Genomic DNA, 12,047 nt, shown 5'->3' with positions numbered 1-12,047 from the left:
AAATCTTAAAAAAAAAAAAAAAGAAAGAGGCTATTAAATAAAATTTCAAAACTATTCAAAAATTTCGTGTCAACTTCATCTTGCTCTTGGCTTCTATTATTATTACGGGCAAAATGGGTTTTTCCATCAGCAGTTATGAAAACTGCTAGAACACCAAAGTCATAGTCTTGAAAGGATAATTATGCATTTATTTGTTTATATCTTTAGCAGAGGAAGTCATCCTCACTGTGAGTTCTCCAGATAACTGGTGAAGTAGGAATATAGCTTGATATTTTTAAATCCCTATTTATTTTAGTGTGAGAGGGAGAAGACAGATTGTTTTACTAATATCTAATTTCTGGTCTTTATATTCTTAAAAATTATAAGACCATATAAGAATTTTAGGTTCTAAAATATTACTACCTAAAGATAACATAAAAATCTTAATGAATTCTTAAGGCTTACTTTATTTAATTGATCAAAATATTTTCTAGTTATGTCCTAAATTTATAAAAATGTACTTCTTTTAAAAATTGTAATAAAAAATTTTATTCTAAAGTATCGACAAAAAATTTCAATTTCCGTAAATAAGTATATGTTTGTAAATGATGACTCTCTAAAGAAATATTCGGATATATATATATATATATATTTTTTTTCCCCCTACAGATTGACCCAACATTAGCAAAGCATCGAGAACAGTTGGTCATTGAAGTTGGTCGAAAACTAGACAAAGCTCGGATGATTCGTTTTGAAGAGCGAACTGGGTATTTTTCCTCAACTGATTTGGGTAGAACTGCCAGCCACTACTATATTAAATACAACACCATTGAGGTATTATACTGAGTGTAACAAATATAATAATATGTTTGTTCTTAGATATAAATACTTTCTAGACTTCAAAACATAGTATTAATGCAAAATAATAAAAGCAATTAATCGAACAAAGTGCATTTAACTTATGTGAATTCAATAACATGCTGAATAAACACAAGAAAAAACTAAGACTAAATAATAAGGACCCTTTTGCCATCCTTTTAGTGAATATATCCTAGGCAGTAGGCACACCAAAGCCTAAAACATTGAGCATGTGGGTGAGACCTATGGAATGAATGCCTGAATGAGTTTAAGCAGGAGATGATGGCTTAATGATATCAGTGAATAAAAGTTGAAAAATTAATAGCAGCTTATTGAGAATAACTGGCTAAACAAGAGTTAGAAAAATGACTGCAATTATCAGGTCAACCAAGCTGTACTATTTGGGCAATTTAAGAGGTTTCAAGGATAGTTTAGACTACAGTGTAGCCTTGTTTGTTGCCTTTTAACGTAATCTTGGGTAAGATAGGATGCCGCTATGATATTTACATTTTAAGGAGTATATGCACGTGTTTATGTGTGTTTACATGCGTGTGTATGCACCTACATATGTTAATACATGGGAAAACATAACAGTGATTACCTGTAAGGAGAGTCTTAAATTCGAAGCCAAGATGGGTTAAAGCACATTTTTACTCTCCTTTTTACAGAGAAAGAGTTTGAATTTTTTTTTCTTAAATTCGTTTTTTGGGATACCTAAATATGTTTTTAAATTGGAAAAGTAATAGAAATCACTTATGTGAAATTTCTTCAGAAATATGAAAACCTAGGCCAATATGAAATATACATTCTGTACTTATTTAACATATGTTTATGCATTTAACAGGTTTCAGAAAACACCTTTGTGTGAATACTAGCTTTTCCTCATCTTTCCCCAAATAAATCTTGCATTTGTATAGCACTTCAGGTTTCTTCTTTTAACATGTCCCATCTCACAACTGTGATCTGATCTTCTTCAACCCGAAACATTGCCCCTAGCTCTCTACTGATTCTGTCACCTGCTCACATGCTCACTTGCACTCTTTTGTCCACTAAGTAACCTTTCTCATTTTCCCACTGGGTAGTATGTTCCTGCCAACCTATGCCTGTTTGCAGCTCTTTTCAAGAACTGTACCTTTCTTCAGCTTTGTCTTTATTCTATATGGTCTTTCACTGATTTTTTTTCTTCCCAGTTTCCTGAATTTGCATATTCCCTCACTAGTAATATTATGAGGCCTTCTCCAGAATTTTCAGATTTCATAATTTTAGTTATTCCTCTCTGAATTTTATGATATATATTCAGCTTAAAGTTGGCGAATGGTACAGATATCCATATGCCCATGCTGAAAATGAGCCTAGACTGGTCTGTTATACTGAACATTTTTTTTAGATATCTAATATAGGTTTTAATAGCTGATTTTATTGATCTTTTTGCTTCTAAAGGTCTTCTCCAGCTAATTATGTTTTAGGAAATTTTTTAGTCTTTGCTAAATTTGATGATGTTTAAAGCAGTGATCAAGAATAATATACCACAGGGGCGCCTGGGTAGCAGTCGTTAAAGCGTCTGCCTTCGGCTCAGGGCGTGATCCTGGCGTTCCGGGATCGAGTCCCACGTCGGGCTCCTCCACTGGGAGCCTGCTTCTTCCTCTCCCACTCCCCCTGCTGTGTTCCCTCTCTCACTGGCTGTCTCTCTGTCACATAAATAAATAAAATCTTAAAAAAAAAAAAAAAAGAATAATATACCACAGATGTAATTACTCTGCGTTGTCTAGGGCTCAGATATTCTTTAAAAAAGTGTGATTTTATAGTCACTTTTTAATTGAAAATATTTTACTGGATCTTCTATTTTAATTGAATATAACACTTTCTTTGGTAGACCTTCAATGAATTCTTTGATGCTCACAAAACTGAAAGTGATATTTTTGCTATAGTCTCCAAAGCTGAAGAATTTGATCAAATCAAGGTAAGATTATTTGAAGCCTGAATCAAATGCATTTGGCTTATATACATTCATTCATTTATAAAAGCTTATAATTAATTGTTATTCCTGTTACAGTATAAGCTGTGTGGCACTTCGCATTTAGAGTACCAGCAATGTTCTTCCATTTATCAACAGTGTCCACTATCCTAGATTATGATATTATGTCATTCCTGACATTATTCTTTGCTCTCTACTGCAAATCAAATATAATTTAAGTAGGTTTGCAATAATGAAACTAGCAGAGAATATAGTATGTAGATTTTGGTTTATTTGCAATATAAGGTTCACTGAAGAAAATATAAAGGACATGCATGATTCAAACTTAGATATGAGTATTTCTGTACCTGTATTATAATTTAATCTTATTAACAGTGAAAACTTTAATACTGTGAATCACAGTACTTCACAGCTTTAAGCTATGAATGTCTTATACCATATAAAAATATATGACTGTAATGAATGCATTTGAAGATAATTCAAGTTTGCCCTAATCCATTTGGGCAGAGGTTTTACTCTGGTCAAATAAAATATGAAATCTCATCAACTGAAGGATGGTGAGGTCAGAAGATTTAATTTTTGTGGCATATCAAATTTTTATATGTCAATGGCAACTTTAATATTGGTGATGAATAATAAAATGTAATTGTATCAGCCTCAAGATAGTTCTTATTGTATTTTATTAGCTACCTGTGAAAAATTACTATTATATTAGTGTACAAAAGAAAAATGTTGAAAAATGGAAGCCTTAAAAAAAATGCAATGTGGTTTAGTTTCAATATGAAAAATTTCAATAGATCAACCCAAATAATCTTTTAAAAACGTTGATTCTTCCAGGTCAGAGAAGAGGAAATAGAGGAGCTAGATGCCTTATTAAACAATTTCTGTGAACTCGCAGCTCCTGGAGGTGTAGAGAACAGTTATGGGAAAATAAACATCCTACTTCAAACTTATATCAGCCGAGGAGAGATGGACAGTTTCTCCCTTATATCAGATTCTGCATATGTTGCACAAGTAAGAATATTACTCCCTTCCTGTTTTCTCTTCCTTGTTTACTTTTAGAGAGTCAAGATACTAATTCATTGCTATACTATGAATGCATTGCATTATGACATGCTACCAATTACCGTTTTACTGCAGAACTGGTTCTGTTTAATTTGCACATCTTTTATGCCCTCTGTGCCATTAGATCAGAAATGGGGGTGGGATTTGATGGTTGGTTTGGTTCTTTTTGATGTTGCTGTTATTTTCATTTTAGAGTTTAAAAATATCAACATTTGGTTTTTTCTGCTTTACACGACAAAGTTCATTTCTTTTACTTACAAAGGGCAATAATAGAAGAATATTTTAAGCAGAGTAAAGATTATGGAACCTTTGTAACTTCACCCAAATGTTAGAAATATAACCAAAATTATTTTACCATTAAATAAGGCTTAATAGCAATACCTCATACCATATTTTCAGTCTGATAAGTCTCTGATAAAAAAGTAATCTTTCTTCCATACTGATGATACTTAAAAATTGAGAACTAAAGGAAAATTATTCATTAAATTACAGCTCATTAAATGTATGTTTTTTTAATACTGTAGTATAAAATATTGTAGCATTTATGTTTTTATATTCAAACCCTTGTTGTGAAGTAAAGCAGGTTATTTTTTGCACTATTTGCCTTTCAAATGAGGCTTCCCTTCTAGACATTTTTTTTTTTTTAATGATTTTTTATTATATTATGTTAGTCACCATACAGTACATCCCCGGTTTCCGATGTAAGGCTCGATGATTCATTAGACATTTTTTTTTAAATACTTTATACTTATCAAGAATACTTTTTTCAAGAGAGAAAGGCAAACCATGAAACCGATTCTTAACTATGGAGAACAAACTGATGGTTACCACAGGGGAGGTGGGTGGGGGGAAGGGTGAAATAGGTGAAGGGGATTAAGGAGTGTGATGAGTGATGGAAGTGTTGAATAACTATATTGTACATCTGAAACTAATATAACACTATATGCTAACTATACTGTAATTAAAATAAAAATAAAAAATAAAAAATAATCCCTTTTTCATCATATTTATTGAGTAGTGCCTTCTCTAAGTTAAAGAGAAATAAAAGCTCAATCTGATTTAAATGTAGAAACTATTCTGCTATGTATCTTATGTTGGTAATTTTTTTCAAAGACTTTATATAGAAAAAGTATGTTTGTGTTAAATAAATTATTATTAACAGCCATGAATACTCAGGAGTGCTTTGAAATAACTGTAAACGTGAAATATTTGCAAACATGAACCAAGATATATTGGTAAACAATTTGAATGAATTCAATAATTTAATCAAAGTAACCAAGGAACCAGGTGATGATTTCATATACTATATAAACCAAATATGGATGTGGTGAAAAAAATTTTTTTTTTAGTATCTTGGGACACATGTGTTTCCTGATAATATAAATAGAAAACTTATATATAATTTATAATCTCTAAATTTATATATAATTTATAATCTCTAAACCCTGTGACTTGTATAGGAACCATTGTTTCTAACTTATTTTATCTGTCTGAAAAATGATGTTGTCATTTTACATTTTCTAATGATTTTATATTGAAATAGTTAATGGCTAAACTAAAAGTTAAAGCTTTTCTGGGTTCTGGTTGAATAATCTGGCCACATTTCTGTTTGATTCAAGATTATGAAGATAATTATCAAAGACTGACACACGAATTGCTTTACAATAAAAACTTTGGGTTTCTTCACGATTGGTGCCCCGAAAGTCAGTCTCAGAAAATTAAGGTTATATCTCAGAGCATCCTGGTTTTTCTTAAATAGCTATTGTCGGTCTATCATCCTTGAATGCATTAGATAAATTATTGTTAAGTTTATATTTTAAACATAAGCCACCAACAGTTCCACAACCACCCTCTCAGTTCTGTAAAATAATAATCCCTTCTATATTTCTAAAACTTGATTCTCTCAGCCCCTGAGATAAATCCTTAACCCAAAATTCTATGATTTTATAAAGAAGCCTCTATTTAGCTTCTCTAAACTGCATATGTTAGAGACTTTGATCATTATTCCCAATTTATATCATTCCAAATTAAAATGCCTGCCTATATCTCACATGGGATTTCTCCTTTTATTTCTTTTAGCTTCTAGGGAACAACTATAGGTTCTAACATTGAAAAATAACATACTTTCAAACACAGTTGGGAAAATTAGCCTGACATCTTCTTACAAGAACAGCTAGGAATGATGCCGGAAGAAGACCTATGTGGTAGATACAGTAATCAAAATGTGCATTGTATTTATCATTCTCTGGGCCTGATAAAAGTCATCCTGTAATTTTTAATGGATATCAGAACTGTCCTCATACTTCTAAATACCATTTTTCTTCTTAAATTTCTAATACTGTAAAAACGTAGTCAGATTTGTCAAGAGACAAATACATATTTTATATAAAATGGAAAACCAAAGCCCTTAACTCTTATGATCATTTTTTACCATGTAATTTCAAGCCTGATCACCTATTTGCTATTTAAAATCTTCACTCTTTTTCATCTCTTTTTTATGATTTTGACCAGATTTTAACATTCTTCATTTTCAGATATAGATGTCGTTTGAGATTGTGAGGTATCTCCCAAGTTCATGACTTTAAAAACAATCTTCAGTAAGATAACCTGAAAAGTTAGTGATAGAGCGAAGGAGGCAAAACAAATGGAAACCAACTGTAAAGATATTAAAAGGGATTCAATCCTTGTAACTTTCTATGTGTCTATTAATGAAGTTTTCCTGATCACCGAATTTAGAACCTTGGAGTTAAATTGGACTTGTTTAGACCTGGCTTTGAATAGATACTCTGACACCATCTGTGTGACCTTGGTCAAATTATTAACCTCACCAAGCTCTGTTTTCTTCGTGTATAAAATCATAATATCAAGATGAATTGAATGCCATTGCCATAAAGATTAAAGGAGATAATATACAGATTAAATGAGATACATAAAGCAGTTAAGGTGTTGCTTGATTTGTAGGGAGCCATTAATACAGGTAGCTGAACTCATCAGGATTTCCTTTATCACCCTTCTCGCACTAATGTTTTTGTCTGAATGGATCCCAAAGTCCTCTTTATTTCTCTTAAGTAGACTTTTAATCATTCCCCTATATACCCAAGGGTATCCTTGGCTGTATCTTATATTCTAGATGGCCTCAACAGTCTTTTAAGTCTTACGCACACCTTTTATCTCTTCCTCCTTCATTCCTCGTTAAGGGGCATAGGGTGGAGTTTCCTAAGAACTTGGGTATGAGACTACCATCTGAGATTTAACAAGATAACATCACCTATGAAAGATGTGATTATTCTTATGTAGAAATAATAAAGGTAATTAGGGTTCTATGACAATAGATGTTGCCCACAATTAAAGGCTGCAACTTGGCATGCTTCTTTTAAAACGGAGTATGAATGACAAATTTGAGAAATTTTAAAGCGCAGTGTACCTAACCACCATCCCCCTTTTTATTCTTCAGAATGCGGCTAGAATTGTCCGTGCTCTTTTTGAAATTGCTCTGAGGAAACGTTGGCCTGCCATGACCTACAGGCTCCTGAATCTTAGTAAAGTCATTGACAAGAGGCTTTGGGGTTGGGCTAGCCCTTTGAGACAGTTTTCAGTCTTACCACCGCACATTCTAACAAGATTAGAAGAAAAAAATCTTACTGTGGATAAGCTGAAAGACATGAGGAAAGATGAAATAGGTAAGAAGGAAGCAAAAATGTTCTAATGTATTGTTCCATACAAATAAAATATTTTATTAGATATAAAAGAAAACTTGTGCGTTTTCACATTACTCAAGATAAATTTTTTTACTGTTTTAAATCCAGTTGGTATTAGTATGTAAATAGCATTTGTTCTTCTGCTTTTATCACATGGCGTCAAAAAAATATTCCTACATACATTTCCATGTACCTTAACATTTTATTGGACAAACTTACAATGTATTGATTAGTTAATATTCCAGATTCTGAATAGGATAGACATTACACATGAAGGGAGTCAGGCTGAAGAGAAATAAGGGGGAGGACTACTCTAGCAAAAGGTCCAGTGGTGGGAGAGACTGAGGTAGTTATTTCACTTGTGTAGTAAGAACACTTTAAGACAGAATGGTAGAAGGTATCAATAAAAACAGAAATTGAGGATATTAACTAGAGAAGTTAAGATTACTTACTTTGGGATAACATATGTAAATATTTTATCAAAATAAGGAAAACCACTTTAGTTTCAAATTCTGGTGAACATAGAACATTTTGATTTGTTCATAAACGTACTTTAAAAAATTATATTACGAGGAACCAAGATATAGAAGAAATATTGATACTATTAAATATATCTATTTCCACTTAATTGCTTGGACTCAAGTAGGAAAATGTTTATAGTCAGTCACATCTGTTTGTGACCCCCTCCCCACCCTGGCATTCCCATACATAACTACTTCAGAATCTAATCATTTATGATAATAGGTATAAGTGGTTAAGTTTGTGCTACATTAACCATATTTTATATTTTAGCTTTATTTTTTTCTGGAAATGAGTTTGGATGGGTGATTTGTGTTTGATTACTAAAGCACTTCCCATCATAGTTATAGAGTTGAGAAATAGAATTTGTGTGAATTAATGGCTATTTTCACAAAATACTAAATTTTTTAATGTGTCATGAGCTAACTAGGAGAAAAGTGGAACTGTTTATAGTAGTTTGAACACTGTCAAGTCTCAGTAATTTTAAGAACCCTATTAATAGCTGAAGAAACCTTGATACTGGTTTTCAGAGCTATGAATTGCTAATTCAAGTTAACTATTACTAAATATTCAAACATGCCAGGTCAAGAATGTCAACTATTCTACATAGCAAATCATAAAACAGGCAATAAAACCACCTTCTCTGAAATCCCATTTACAAGTCAGATTATATTGCTTTTTTTCTGTCTGAACACATTTCTTCTGTGTGTTTTCCTTACAGGTCACATGCTGCATCATGTGAATATTGGACTCAAGGTCAAACAATGTGTTCATCAGATTCCTTCTGTTACAATGGAAGCATCCATTCAGCCCATCACACGAACCGTCCTCCGAGTGACACTCAGTGTCTGTCCTGATTTTACTTGGAATGATCAGGTAAAAGTAGAAATTATCTGTATCAATGGTAAGCAAAACTATCTGTGCTGCAGGTTCAAGTATACCTCCTTACATCTGTCCAAAAGGCATATAGAAAACTCTAAGAAGAATATGTATTGAAGATTCATTTGAAGCATTGTAGTAATATTTGCTATCATCCTCAAGAAAAAAAATGATATAATATATTAATACAGCAACCAATGAGACCTCTTCAGAACATCTTAGATACCCTGAAAGTTCAACATTGAACAATAGTTTAGTGGATTCACTTACATAAAGACTTTGCATAATTCTGTCTTCTTTAATTTCTGTTATCTTCATTTTTGCCAGCTCTACTTATTTAGCCTACTAAAAAGTCAAGATTCTTTGTGCTTAAAGAGCCCTTTTAAAATCCTAATATTTCTCAAACTGTCAGTCTCCTCTTTACCATTCGATGTATAGAAAGAGTATTCTATATTTTCCTCCTGGTTCTCAGTAATCACGAAAACCTAACTGGTTGCCATAATAAATTACTTTTTCTCAGTTATTTTCTTTACTTCTCAGAACATTCAGCACTATACATTGTCCTTCTTGAAAACGTTCTTCCTTGGCACCCATCACATTCCTGTTTCTGTTTTTACCCCTTCTATTCTAAATCTGAAGCGTTATGGTCACTATGTTTATAGTTAGTCACATCTGTTTGCAATACCCTACCCACCCTGGTATTCTCATACTTAACTATTTCAGAATCTAATCACTTATGAAAATATGTACAAATGGTTGGCCATATTTTATATGTTAGCTTTATTTTTACCTATGTCATATATATGAAATCTTAAATATACATATATATCTTAAATATATATATATTTAATGTATATATACATATATATACACACATATGAAGATCTATTCTGGATCCTCTTATTCTATCAACATTTTTTAAGGTCTGTCTTTACAGCAGTTACTGTACAAAGACTACAGTAGAGTAGTGATCATAGGTACAAAAACAAATAAGTCTCAATCCTTTCTTTCAAAAAGCCATTGGAGGCAAACAAGGAAATCCATAATTGTAGTAGCAGTGCCTACTTTACATGGTTATTATAAGGTTCTGATTAAGTATAAGTAAGTATCTTCTACATTACCTGACATGATTAGTATATCTTTAATGCAAATTAATTGTATTCATATCAACATGCTTAAAAATTATCCAACCATAGTCGTAATCCAAATCTACCACTGGTCTTAAACTGTCCTAACCAGTAATTCCTTCAGTTTTCTTATCTGTAAACATGCATAATAATAATAATTATCTTTCTCACAATTTCTGTGAGAGCTAAATGATGTAAACTTATATTTAATATTTCTATAAACATAAAATTTTACATGAAATACAAAATTAGCCATATACTCATATTTCACTTAATATTTAATAGAGGGGTTTTGAAATGTGTAAAAGTTTTATTTCCTTTTTCTCATACTGGTTTCTTCTGTCAGTATCCATAAAAACATCTTCCACAGTTTGATTTAATTCATTAGTAAGATAGATACTTAATAGTTTGTATAGTAAGCTCTATCAGTTAGAATGCTGTTGGCTGCAAGAATAGAAAACCTGACTTATCTCAAAGTGACTTATGCAAAAAAATATATTATCTTCCGTAATAAAAGGTCCACCGGTAGAATAGGCCCTAAAGGTGATTGAGTTTATGTAATGCTACCCTTTAGGGCCCATCTTTTTGCTGTCCTGACACTTTTGGCTACTTTCCAAATGTTTTCTATACTTCCTTGTTCACATTTAACAGGGAAAGGTGAACACACCCCTACTTCATCAACCCAGAGCATGAACCATAAAACCTTTTCCTCAGTCTAATTGAGCCAGTATTGGGCATGTGCCTTTCCCTTACCACAAGCTGTTTGTTATAAGGGGAATACTGTAAGCTGATTGGCTTGGACTAACAAAAATCATCCTGAGAGTCGAGGTCACCTTCTCCTGAGTTACGTAAGAGAGAAATGAACACTGAACAAGACTGGGCTTTGTTAGGAAAAAAAGAGGAAGAAGAATGAGTACACAAAATATGGCATATCTGTCTATCCAACGGAATATTATTTGTCAGCGAAAAAGAATGAAGTCTGTTACATGATACAACATGAATGAACCTTGAAAACATGGTAAATGAAAGAAGCCAGTAACAGAAGACCACATATTATATGATTCTATTTATATGAAATGTCCAATATAGGCAAATCTTTACAGAATAAAGTAGATTGTGGTTGTCAAGCTTGGAGGTTGGGACAATGAGGGAAGATAAGTAGTGACTGCAGATGGGTGCAGGGTTTCTTTTTGGGGGTAATTCTAAAATTAGATTATGGAGATGGTTGTAAAAGCTTTGTAAAAACCATTAAACTATATACTTTAAGTAAGTAAACTTTTTTATGTAAAGTATATATCAATAAAGCTATTTTAAAAAGAGAATAGGTGCTGGATTTGCAAACAACAATATCCCTTACTTGAGTTAAAATATACTTAGTATAGAATATTATTTTTCTTCTAGGTCCATGGGACAGTAGGAGAACCTTGGTGGATTTGGGTAGAAGATCCTACAAATGATCATATTTATCATTCAGAGTATTTTCTAGTTCTGAAAAAACAGGTAAACATGAGTGTGTCTATTATTATGTTGCTATTGTAGAAAGAAGAAAATATAAACTGAATAATTTGTTTTTACCTATTTCTCTATAATTGCATAGTGCCCTTAAAGTCTTTTTTTTTCTATTTATGTTTCTGTTTGGTTTCAAAGATAACAGGAATTGCATGTTATTGTATTCATATATTCAATGTGATCTTAGTTTGAGAAATTGAATTGTAATCTTTATCATGGCTTAAGGCATGACTTCCAGAGGAGTGAAATATGTCAAATGGATGAGATAAATAATGTAATGGGTAAATAAAATTAAATAAATAAAAATTAATAACTTTAGATGTTACAAAAACAAAATACTAAAGAGTATTGACTCACATTGTGAAAAGGCATTTTTTTAAATTTTTTATAAATCCCGAAAGACTCAATTTGATGCTAGCATATCTTTAACTGTGATGC

General features: G+C 31.9%; 1 protein-coding gene across 1 annotated transcript in view; it reads left to right on the top strand.

The window, feature by feature from the left end:
* The window catches only part of ASCC3 (activating signal cointegrator 1 complex subunit 3), a 321,764-nt gene that overhangs the window by 195,587 nt on the left and 114,130 nt on the right, over positions 1-12,047 (top strand). The window contains exons 18-23 of the mRNA XM_040627571.1: positions 649-813; positions 2,711-2,797; positions 3,650-3,826; positions 7,332-7,557; positions 8,816-8,970; positions 11,502-11,600. Of these exons, the coding sequence (XP_040483505.1) occupies positions 649-813; positions 2,711-2,797; positions 3,650-3,826; positions 7,332-7,557; positions 8,816-8,970; positions 11,502-11,600 (909 nt within the window). The remainder of the gene's footprint in view (positions 1-648; positions 814-2,710; positions 2,798-3,649; positions 3,827-7,331; positions 7,558-8,815; positions 8,971-11,501; positions 11,601-12,047) is intronic.

This window comes from Ursus maritimus, unplaced genomic scaffold (assembly GCF_017311325.1).
Source record: "Ursus maritimus isolate PB19 unplaced genomic scaffold, ASM1731132v1 scaffold_13, whole genome shotgun sequence".
Lineage (NCBI taxonomy): Eukaryota > Metazoa > Chordata > Mammalia > Carnivora > Ursidae > Ursus > Ursus maritimus.
This window is presented reverse-complemented; position numbering and strand designations above follow the sequence as displayed.